This window comes from Bos taurus, chromosome 9 (assembly GCF_002263795.3).
Source record: "Bos taurus isolate L1 Dominette 01449 registration number 42190680 breed Hereford chromosome 9, ARS-UCD2.0, whole genome shotgun sequence".
NCBI classification, from domain to species: domain Eukaryota; kingdom Metazoa; phylum Chordata; class Mammalia; order Artiodactyla; family Bovidae; genus Bos; species Bos taurus.
The window spans coordinates 102,714,617-102,726,904 of NC_037336.1; the positions used below are offsets into that span (position 1 = coordinate 102,714,617).

Here is a 12,288-nt window from a genome sequence, read left to right on the forward strand (position 1 = left end):
ATTCTGAGGGAGCCGGCCCTGAGACCTCTGGTGTGTGTTGGTTTCTCTGCGGGCTTCCTGCCGCCCGAGAGGCAGGTAATCCCCACGCTGCCCTTGCAGAGATGAGGAGACTCAGCATCGGGCAGGCGGGCACACCTGCCAGGGCACCGAGCTGGTGGGTGGCGCGGTCCGTCCGTCCCCCACACTCTTCCCGCTCCCCGCAGTGCCCAGCCTCCCTCTCTCCTATGATCATTCTTGTCACCCTCACGGGGTCCTGCCCAGAAAGCACAAGGCGGGGCAGCCAGACAGCGCCTGGGACAAGCCAGGAGTTCCTACCTGGAGGAAGGGCCCAGCAGGACAGCGAGACCGGGCTGAGGTGCGGGGCTTCATGCGCCTCTGCTTCCAAGAGCCCAGGGTCGGCAGCCCCAGTGGGAAGAGAAGTGCTCGTCCAGAAGGGAAGGGGAGCTGAGCCCCTGGCTCTTCCCGTCCCCCTCCCTTCCCCTCCCCCTCCCCTCCCTCCCTCCCTTCCTACATTCCTCCTTCCTTTCTCTTCCTCTTTCTTTCCTTCTTTTGCTCATTCTTTCGTTTCCTTCCTTTCTTTTCTTTCCTCCTTCCTTCCGTCCTTGTTCCCCTCTTTCTTCCTCTCCCTCTCTCTGGCGGCAGCAAAGCCGCGTGACGGTGTGACTCTGCCCCTGGGATTCCAGAGAGGGATAAATCACGCTGCTTGTTTAACTCCGCTCTGAAGGACCATCAGTCGCCTGCTAAACAAGTGCCCGCCTGCAGTGCACTGACCTCATTAAACCCTCTGACGGCTCCTCCGGCCGCACACATCACAGACCCTCCTCCCTTAGTCATTTCCAGAGTGCGTTTAGTGCTTGTGAAAGGAGCTGTCTTAGACCACCAACTCTCTCAGCAAACACTGCACCTCCTCGGGCTGTTTTGGCAGCACACTGGCGTTGCTGAGTGTAGCTGGATTTGAACCAAGGGCTCGGGGACTACAGGCTCATTATTCTTTCCCTGAACCATCGATGGCTCCTCACATTGTGTTTCTGTGGTTTTCTCCACCAGAAATGCATACCCTAATTGCTAAAAAAGCCGCCCTTTTAAAATAGCATTTAAATGGGATGAGATGTCACAAGTGGAAGGAATTCAAACTTGTCCTTTGAAATAGGAATCTGAAGGGCAGAGTTTTCCTCTCTGAAGGTTCCGCCAACCAGCCGTGGTCTGCGGAGCTGCTTACTGCTGTCCACACGTTTCTAGGCCCCTTTTGCTGCACTTCCATCCTGTAACGTCACCTGCTCTTGGGAGCTCTTCAGCAAATTCTTACCTCCAGAAAAACGTAATGAAAGAAAAGAGTGGCTTTGTGGTTCTGGGTTCCTGGATTCCACTTTGCATCGCAGCTTTGCCGTGAGGAGCGCGTGTTCAGCCGCCCCCGGGTCCTGGAGGACAGGGTGCCGGGGAGGTGGGGCAGGGAAGGGGGGGCCTTTTTGTCCAGAGGCAGCTGGGTGGGAAATCAGTGCCCTGCTGGCCTCACCCCCCAGTCCTGTGCAGCAAAATATTTGGAGTGGGTTATCAAGGGCCACTTGGTGCTGTGTTAAAAGTATTTCCACCTCTTAAGAACAAGGTAGAATTAACTTCATGTGGATTTAAGTGGTTTTAAGTGAACACTGGTCGAATCTGGACGGGCGGCTGATGCGCAGGCATGAGACTGGTTGGTTCAGAGACAGAAAGGTCGTTTGAGGGAGCGGATCTATACTTTCTAAATATGTTCTTCAGACCTCAGACGCCCATCACATTGTGAACCAGCGGCTTGGAGACTGCAGGCCCTAGATTACAAAAATATTACCTTAATTCAGTTGAGACTCTCCCTGGGGGTGGGGGTGGGACCTCCAATTATTATTTGGGATGTTTGCATTTAGCTCAGAATAGTCAAACCTACATAGTTGTATCCAGAAATATTATCGCACAAAAAACCTTTTTGGAGTCACTGACTGCAGAAACACATGATAAAAACAAATGGATGACTAAGAAACTTAAGCCTGTTAACAAATCTGGATTTGTAGAGAGAGGGTACGAAGGGAGAACCGAGCAAAATGGGATCCTGGAAGCTCTGAGCGGCCACACGGGGAGCCCGCTTTCTGTCTCTGGGGATTCTCACCAGAGGGGAAGCCTGAGTTCTGCCCCTGGAAAGCAGGAGACATTTCACCGCATGGTCCCAGCCACTGCTGGGAAGTTGTGCAAATAGATGGGCCAGGAAGATCCTGGTCCTTTTTATCTATCAACCAGGCGCATTTCTGAGGGCCTGTGGTCCAGGCGTTCCGGAGCAGCAGCCTGGATGGGAGGGGGCCGTGGCTCCTCAGACCCGCTTAGGCCACGTGAGCGTTCGCTGGGGAGTCTTGCTCCTTCCTGTAAACCTGCTGACCACGCTCGGCTGAGAGTGTGGGGGCCGGCCCTGCAGTGCCTCTTCCGTCAGTGTTTGGGGAGGGTGAGCCATGCCCCTGAGTTATGCCCTGTCCTTCAGGACCTCTGCCCACAGCCAGCTGCTCGTGCATTTCCCACTGCAGAACTGTCATGCTTCCAAGACAAATGTCCTCAGGTTTATATCTTTAGTATAAATGTGGATCTGTATTTCGAATTCCAAATTGAAAAAAAAAACAAGCCATGAATTTCAAGTTTTACTTCATGAGATGGTTTATCTGCATAGTCTGCCCCTGCATGTGACTAGGGGAATTCTGAGTGACTCTGGGTGCGATGTTCTGAAGTGGATGGGCAGGTAAACTGCAGATGAATGTGGGACAGGACTTCTTTATTCCTTGGAGTAGGTATAGTGACGATGAGGTGAAAATCTTGCTGCCATAACAGTGTCCATCTAATGAGGAAGACAGGACAGTGTCCCTGTTCGTAACATGAACTTTTCAGGGCAACATAACTGTTAACATGCTGTTATAATTTACCGAGTTAACGTTCTATTTCTTGTTCTCCTCTTATGAAAAAATGGTTCCTCAGTTTTCCGTAAGTCAGAATTCAGCTAAAGCCAGAATTTTTATTGATTTTTAGTTGCAAAACTTATTTTAAAAGTTTTTAAAAAATCTAATTCACTCTACTACCTCCACATGACGTATGTTAAAAAGGTTCTTATGATATTTTTCAGGTGAAGAAACTGCTGTATTTTGTACCTAGAGGGTCTCACATGCGTCATAAGCCAGGCAGCCATAGAAGGAGGAGCTGATATCATGTTTCCTAGTTTTGGGCTCTGGTTTCAGATGACAGAGTCACCCAGGGCACTGGGCAGCTTGTATATGTTAACTAGAAAGTGACAAAGCCCTGCGAGTTAATCAAAATGTAATAAAATATCTGCATAACAATTACTGGTGACCATTTGAGAGCCAAGAATAATTTCATCCCTATTGTCCCCTTTTAGGTTCCATAAACGAAAAGGTACCCCAAAGGGAAGGCACAGGAAAAACAGGTAACTATCTTAAAATGAACTTCCGTGAGGTGTTTTGACAGCGAATCCAATCTATGCCTTAAAATAACATCTCAAGTTAAAACGTCAGCGTATATCAGTGATGGTGATGACATGTGAGAGCTGAAGCAGTCTGTTAATTATCATCTATTCAGCAAATGTTGATTCAGCCCTTTCGATCGCTGCGACCTTGCGGGTGCCGGGCACGTGACCCACTTGTGTCCCCATCAGGCTCGTGTCGGGACCACTTGAGGATGGAGTTAGCGTCATCTCAGGTCCACACCTGGGCAGAGGACTCCAGGGCTGGCATGAGACTCTAGCTTAGCAGTTGAGGGAGCACTGATCAAGACATGTCCGCTGCTCCTCATAAGAAAGAGGGGGACTTTTTCTGTCTATGACAGTCATCTCTTCTGGGGTCAGTGCCCTGGAGAACCAGATGGAATGGCGAGCGTTTCCTTTGGAAGTCACCCTGCAGATGCAGGTCCGTCTCTGCTGGCCATGGCCTTTGCCCTTTCCTCAGCTGGCATGGGCTTCCCTTGGCTCAGCTAGTAAAGAATCCACCTGCAATGCGGGAGACCTAGGTTCGATCCCTGGGTTGGGAAGATCCCTGGAGAAGGAAAAGGCTACCCATTCTAGTATTCTGGCCTGGAGAATTCCGTGGACTGTATAGTCCCTGGGGTGGCAAAGAGTCGGACACGACTGAGCGACCTTCACTTTTCCCTTTTAGCTGTCACCTGTTAGTCCCAGTGACACATTTTCTGTTTTCATCTGATATCAATCTGTGAATTCAGAATTTAGTTTTAAGGTGAAATAAAAATAGCGTACTAGCATCTTGGGCTACCACTTCCCAGGCCAGTGGTAAAGAACCTGCCGGCCGACGCAGGAGACGACACAGATACGGGCTCAGTCCCTGAAGAGGGAAGACCCCCTGGAGGAGGGCGTCGCAACCCACTCCAGTATTCTTGCCCGGGAAATCCCATGGACAGAGGAGCCTGGTGGGCTACGGTCTATGGACTGCGAAGAGTTGGACACAATCTTAGCACACACGCTGCCATCTTAGGCTCTTAGGGAGAGGGTTTCTGTTCAGGAAGGAAGGAGATACGATTGCACAGTGTTGGGGTTTGGGTCTCGGAGATGCTGGGGGCATGCTGCTGTATTTTAGAGAAGGGGAAGTGTAGAGGTTCATGGTTAGACACAATAATCAAATACTGAAAAAACAACAGAGGGAAATACCATTTTGGGGGCTCCCTCAATCCTGCTCGTGGTGATATAGGTCCATTCGACTGTGGATATATATGTTTTTAATCCCTCAGGAATTGGCATGTGGGCTCAGAAATGGATTTAAGGAAAGAACACATTGCTTCTACTGAAGCCACTTGATCTATAGACATGCCTGTCCGGGGAAATATCGAATATAAGTAATAGAGCTGGTTTATCAGGAAAGTGAGATGTTTGGCAAGCCGTCCTGGAGGCAGAGTAAAGGGCACTGAGCTGTCCATGACTTTGCATCATTGTCTGAAGCTGAGCCCAGTAGGTGCGGAGGCCCCTTACACCAGGACAGGCTCTCCGGGGCCTGAGCAGGATGGTGGAGGCCGACGGTCACGCTGCGGGGCCTGAGGGCTGAGACAGGGATGTGGGGGCCTCTGGTGCTGGCATTAAGTGTGGGGGGCAGGAGGCACACATCCTTGTCCCTCAAGGACAAGCCCCTCTTGCCTTGGTTCTCAGCTGAAAACTCAGACTGGCCCGGTCCCAGGGATTAGGGCTGCTGGCCCCCAAGGGATGACCTGCTCAGGCCTCAGCAAAAAGGTACAGCTTTAACTGTGTCCTTGATGGACATTAACTGTGGCCATGGTGGACATTCACTGTCCTTGATGGCTGTCATTCCAAAGGACCTTAAGTATGCAAAGACTTTTTCTCAGTGTGTTCTGTTAAGACTCTCAAATATGTTAAATATGTTGTAAATATGTTCCCCATTTTATTCTTGGAAGATTACAGAGTATTCAGTAGCAAAATCCTCTTAGTTTATTGCTGCTATCATTAGTAGACTTGGATATTTCAAATCAATGATGAGACATTTAGTCAGTATTTTGACAGATGGCGAGATTTTTTTTAAAGAGATTGTTAAAGAATTTTAAAAAATACTCTTTGGTTTTCCCCTGGAAAGAACTTATGGGAAATCTCAGTTTTCCCCTTCGGGTTGCTGGGGTACCGATGAGTCACAGTCCGCTAGATAAGCCACACGGCCGCCCCTCCTCTCCACTACCGCTTGCCGAATTGTGACCCTGAAGCTATTAAAAAACAAAATCACACAGGCAGACAAGCCTGGGAGAAAACAGCAGGATGGCTCTCAGGAGCCCCCCACAGCGTGCACTGTTAGGGCATCCCTGACTGGGGGCTCCTTGTCCGGGGGCTTCTAGAAGTTTGGTTACCAGAGAACCCAAAGGGTACTTTTCAACTAAGTCAATAAACACCGTGTCCTTGGGATAAGGTCCTCAGCAAATGGCGCAGAATTTTCTGACTCGTGCCCCTCCCTCTGAACTCGGGCACTTTCCCCCTGTCCCCTGACCCCACCCCTTACCTGACCCCACCCCCTGCCTCGTGGGAGGCCTGGGTGCTGAGAGATCCACGGCGTCCAGGCCCTGGTCTCTGTCCCCGCCCTCCATTCAGAGACGCAGGGCAGAGCAGGGGGCAGGCCCCACCCCAGGCCCCCGTTGCTGCCGCCCGCCCCTCGCCCGGTCGGGGGCCTCCACCCCCGCGGGGGTGTCTGGCGCCTCGCGCGTCTGGGTTTGCGTCTGTGGGTGCCGCATGCCGGGTTGTGGCTGGGGGGTCGGGGTGTATGCGATCCGGAGGGCCCAGCCTCTACGCGCACTTACTTCACTTACTCTGGGTTTGCCTCTGTGGGTGCCGCACGCCGGGTTGTGGCTGGGGGGTTGGGGTGTATGTGATCCGGAGGGCCCAGCCTCTATGCCGGGTTGTGGTTGGGGGGTCGTGGGGCGTATGCGATCCGGAGGGTTGTGGTTGGTGGATCGTGGGGCGTATGCGATCCGGAGGGTTGTGGTTGGTGGATCGTGGGGCGTATGCGATCCGGAGGGTTGTGGTTGGTGGATCGTGGGGCGTATGCGATCCGGAGGGTTGTGGTTGGGGGGTCGGGGGCCGTATGCGATCCGGGGGGCCCAGCCTCTACGCCGGGTTGTGGTTGGGGGACCGTGGGGCGTACGCGATCCGGGGGGTTGTGGTTGGTGGGTCGGGGGGCGTACGCGGTCCGGGGGCCCAGCCTCTACGCCGGGTTGTGGTTGGGGGTCGGGGGGCGTACGCGATCCGCCGGGTTGTGGTTGGGGGTCGGGCGTACGCGGTCCGGGGGCCCAGCCTCTACGCACACTCACCTCGCTTACTCTCATAATTGTAGTCTCCTTGCAAATCTTTTCCGTTCTGAATTCAGATGATGCCTCAGCTCCAGCGCTGGAGACTCAGCCTCAAGGAGACGAGGAAGGTGAGTCCGCAGGGAGCCGGGTGGGGTTCCGCGGGCCTGGGGGCGGATCACGGCCTTGTGCTCAGACTCGCCTGGGACGGGCTGGGTTTGCCCTTTTCCAGCTGTATTTGAGAGGCCTCGGGTCCCTGCTGAGGGCCCCCGCGTGTGCCGTGGGACTTTCACACAGCACATGCAGAGAGGCCTTTACGGCGAAATCTGAGCTGAAATTTTATCACCTGGATAGAGTGAAGGATGTATTTCCAAAGCTGCAAAAACATACGCGTTTCCCTGCTCATCCTCCACACCGTGTGATCATCACACGTGGTGCCTGAGACCAGCCTTGTAGAGTGACAAGGATGCGTCTCGGCTGGTTAAGTTTTGTGTCGTGGGGACCATGGCTTTCCCGCTCCTGGCCTTGGGCACACTGTTGTGGCTGTTTGCCTGTGTCACCGATTCTGGGGACAAAGGGGATCAGGTCTGAAGGCCAAATGTAAGGAGCGCACATAATACGTAGGTCGGAGATCAGAAGTGCTTTGCAAACAGCAAGAGTGGTAGTCACAACGGACTTCTGTCTGGCACTGGATGCCACGTGCCCCATCACCCGAGCTCACCAAGCCCTTGGAGCCCCGTCTCACACACGACAGTTGTGAGATGCCCGAGATCACAGAGCCCACAGATGACAAGGGAGCCCCTGGCCAGCTGGTCGGCTTCAGTGTGGTTCTCAGGCGAGCCGTATCCTGATCGCACTGCAAGTGCTCAGCCGCATTTGTTACTATTTCTACCACAGATCTGTTCCCAGACGTTGTGGGCAAAATTGTGTTTTACATATGACACTCCGTATTGAATCTTTCGGGCTTCCCTGGCGGCACACTGTAAAGAATCTGCCTGCGATGCAGGAGACAGGGGATTCAATCCCTGGGTCAGGAAGATCCCCTGGAGAAGGGACTGGCGACCTACACCAGTATTCTTGCCTGGAGAATCCCATGGACGGAGGAGCCTGGTGGGCTATGGTCCTTGGGGTCGCGGGGTCGGACACGATTTAGCGACCAGAACAGCGCGGCACACGGCATCCTTCACCTGAGAGAAGGCCCCGTGTGTCACCCAAGTGTCCATCTTCACCACACAGGGGTGTGTTTTTGTACTTTGAGGCTTTTTGCCAAACCTCTTTCTTCCCAGTGGAAACTGTCTGGACTTACATTGCTTTTGTTTGAACTTTTGGATGAAGAAAGAAAGAAAAGACATGCTAAAGTTTTTCAAAATGTACATTTTCATTTCCCTTTGTTCCATGCACATAAATATTTTACTTTTTTTTTAAAATGTACAATGTGTATTTACTGATCATACTGACTTTTTTGCACTTGTAGGTTGCCTGCTGAAATCTTTGAGAGACTTTGTATTTTCATGATGAATTAAAATAACTATTGTTTTATTTTGCTTCAATAGATGTTGCATCACGGTACCCCACACTTTGGACTGAACAAGTTAAAAGTCGACAGAACAAAACCAATAAGAATTCAGGTAAAAGGGGGACCTATGTGACTGAGTTAAGAGACCCAGAAAGTGGCCTTGTTTTTTGGAAGTTACCTGCAAAGCACATATTTTTCTCTGGTCACCAATGAGTCATGCAAATAACGCTGTGGTTTGCCCATCAGAGTATAGTTCAAATTTGGGTGTTTCATTAAATTTGCTAAGTTATAGAACATATTATAGAATTTTAAAATTTTTTCTCAGAAATTAATGCTAATGCATTTTCCTATTGCATAAAGATGTTAAGCTGTACATTTCTCTTACAAACTTTAGAAACTGAGTTAGTTTTATGCAATCTTCTCATTGTATTTCCAAAGGTAATCTAGTTAGGTTTGCTTCTGTGCATATAGATCAGTGCATGGGAAGTTAATTCAAACATTGAAAGCTTTACTGGGAGATCTTGAAATCCTCTTGGGAGAATCAGTGTGACAGTGGTTAATTTGAGAAACAAATGTAAAAGTGTGGTAAAAATGTCATTTGAAATGTACATTATAAAAAACAATTTTAATTGTCAGTGGGACGCTCTTTTGGGGTTCCAGATAAGTTCATAGAACAAGGGCATTTGTGTTTCACCCATCACCTACTGTTACCACATTTTTGAGCTTACGTGACCTGTCAATTATAATTAACTAGTAAAAACACTTCAGACTTGCAGTATTCAGTGGGACTGAAAATAATGTTTCAGGAAATTCTAGTTTACACAAGTTATCGTACACTATAATTTGATTTAAATCAGCCTAAATGTATTGAACACAAAACAATGACATTGAGTTGATTTATAGACACGGGGCATGAAATTATGGGATTATATCTGTGTTTAACCCCAGTGTCCAGGAACGTGTTCTTTCTGAGGGTTTGAAGAAAGTCAGCCCTAGGTGGTATTTTAAGATGTTAAATACAGTACTTACTGTATTAAGTTTAGTGACGAAATGGCAAACAAGCATAGGTTTTATGTAATGACCACCATTATCATCGAGATTCCAGTGTCAGAAGAGTTTTTCATTTATGTTTAACTTAAAAGATGCTTCTACTGATAATCTTCTTTGGTAGAAGAACAAATGGTTTGTGGCTCTTTGTTAGTCCACGTTTTTACAAATTTCTGTTGTTTCTCCGTACTGTTTTCATTCCTTTATCGGAGAAGGCAATGGCACCCCACTCCAGTACTCTTGCCTGGAAAATCCCATGGACGGAAGAGCCTGGTGGGCTGCAGTCCATGGGGTCTCGAAGAGTCGGACACAACTGAGCGACTTCCCTTTCACTTTTCACTTTCATGCATTGGAGAAGGAAATGGCAACCCACTCCAGTGTTCTTGCCTGGAGAACAGAAAATGCTTTGCTTTTTTTCTCTAATGTTTCTCTACATCAGCTAAAGGCACTGTTTCTGCTCCCAGAGTTAGAACTAAAATGACAGAACAATACCTGTGTTACCAAACACAGGTGCACAGCCATGCAGAGTGAGGGGTGCCCTGAGGACGTGGCCACTGAGGTTCAGAGCAGAAAGTGCGAGTCGTCTGGGGAGGGACTTTCTTGCTCCGAGCTTATGAAAATCTGCTCATGCAGGCTCTCAGTAAATGTTTATTCATGTGATCCATGGTCACTTTGATGATATCGTTGGTTTTTTATCTAAAACTAAGCAAATCAAGAGGTTTCCCATGTGACTCAGTGGTAAAGAATCCACCTGCCGATGCAGGAGACCTGGGTTCAATCCCTGGGTTGGGAAGATCTCCTGGAGAAGGGAATGGCAACCCCCTCCTGGATTCTTGCCTGGAAAACCCCGTGGACAGAAGAGCCTGGTGAGCTACAGTCCATGGCATTGCAAAGATTCAGACATGACTTAGCGAGTAAACAACAACAAGTTAAAAAATAAACAAATGCATTAAGAACTGAAGACTGGATTTAGTCTAAGTAACACACAGTTCCTCTGCTGCACTTTTAGTAATTGAAATTCAATATAAACATAAACGAAATATTCCTCTGTTGGTTCGTTTTGCAGGAAAAGTATCCCTAACATTTTTCAACTCAGTGTACATGAGTGAGTGAGTGAAACCTAAAATTGCATTTTACTTAAAGAATGCACTCCATTTCTTTCTATTAATATATAATTGAGAATGTCCATGTATTTCTTCATGCTCTTGAATCATCTCATATTCAATTTTATCATTCTACTTCTAGAAGTTACCAAGCTTGATTACAGAATTTTACCAAACAAGAGATTTTGTGACATGTTGTTTAATTATATAAAATGAACTCATGTCTCTATCAAGCTGACACTCTTGCCCCGTGGCACATTGACGGCTTCCTGGATTTCGGCCTGACTTCCTTTAAGCCAGGCTAGAATATTAAAGCGCAGCGCAGTTGTTGGTTGGAACGGCAGTGATACTGACACGCGCTGCCACCTCTTGCGCTCACCAGGGGCACGCACCTCACACGCGAGGCTGCGCCTGTGTCCTGCTCGGCGGGCACGAGCAAGCGGGGCTGCTGTGTGTCCTGCCTCGGTCCTCAGAGGAGGACGCGGTCACACGCGAGGCAGCGGGTGCTTGCAGGGCCCCTGAGCGCAGGGCCCGAGGGCCATCCGGCCTGGCCTCGCCACTGTACCGCAGGGGCAGGACGCCCCCTGCTCCCAGGCGGAGGTGTGAGGGTGGTCCTGGCCTCACGTCTGGCCCTGGCCACAGCGCACCTGTGCGGGCCTGGAGCCCTGAGTTCAAACCCCTCGCCACACGCCGGCCCGGGGCAGAGAAGGCTGGGGTGGGAGGGACACAGGGTTCTCCGGCGGGTCCCCCCGCCTCCCCCCTTCTCGTCCCCTTGCTCCTTGCCTCCAAGACCTGAGGCCTCGTCCTCAGCCTGCACCGCCTCACCTGCACTCATTCCCCGTCCTTGCTCCTGGGGCTGTGTTCTCTGCTTTTCAAACATTCTCGGCCCTCGGTCAAACCTGGGTCTTCTCGGACCCCAGCTCTGAGCGCGCAGACCGCCTCGTCTCTGCTCCCAGCACGCACCCACCCGCTCATGTCCACCTGCCCCACCCTCTTGTGTCCATCTGCCCCACCCTGACGTGTCCACCTGCCCCCCCCCACCCGCTTGTGTCCACCGGCCCTACCCTCTTGTGTCCACTTGCCCCTCCCACCTGCACGTGTCCACCTGCCCCCCCCCACCCGCTCGTGTCCACCTCCCCCACCTGCTCGTGTCCACCTGCCCCCCACCCACTCATGTCCACCTGCCCCCCCACCCGCTCGTGTCCACCTGCCCTACCGGCTCGTGTCCACCTGCCCCCCCACCCACCAGTGTCCACCTGCACCCGCCCCACTTGCATGCAGCCGACACCCTCTCTCTGGGCATGCGCTCAGCATCACTCCTGTCCTCTCCGGGCTGCTGCGGTGTGTAGACCTGCCTTTGTGACCACGTCCCCCACAGCCTTAGTTGACCCCGCCCCCAGACCCCCGTGCAGGGTGAGGGTGGTGGGGCACCCCCCTCAGCCCTTCAGAGAGGGGAGGCGGCCCCCTTACCGGGCACGGCCCCTCCTAGACTTGACGGGGCTCCCTGCAGCTTGTTTCTCTGCTCACTGCTCCCCAGCAGCGTCAGCGCCCCGCCAGAAGGTCCTTGCGTCCAGCCTGATGGTTCCCTGCCCGTCCAATGGTCCCGGCGTCCCATCTCTTGGCCAAGCACCTTGTTGAAGGCATCCTCTGAAGGCATTTTGAGGATGAGAGTCACGTTCAGATGAGTGGCTTTGAGTCAAGGAGGTTCCCCTCCCCCATCAAGGGGCTCACCCAGAAGGGCCAGGGGCCCCCCAGGATGGTCCATGGCGGGTGGCAAGCAGAGGGCAGACTCTGTTTATCTTTTCCGTCAGAAAGGAG

At 51.3% G+C, this 12,288-nt stretch overlaps 1 protein-coding gene across 3 annotated transcripts in view; it reads left to right on the forward strand.

Moving 5' to 3' along the window:
- Nucleotides 1–12,288, forward strand: part of SMOC2 (SPARC related modular calcium binding 2) — a 157,827-nt gene that overhangs the window by 69,422 nt on the left and 76,117 nt on the right. For 2 of the 3 annotated variants that reach the window (NM_001098134.1, XM_024996838.2), the window contains 3 exon segments: nucleotides 3,401–3,448; nucleotides 6,885–6,935; nucleotides 8,358–8,432. In NM_001098134.1, the coding sequence (NP_001091603.1) occupies nucleotides 3,401–3,448; nucleotides 6,885–6,935; nucleotides 8,358–8,432 (174 nt within the window). 3 annotated transcript variants of the gene reach the window in all.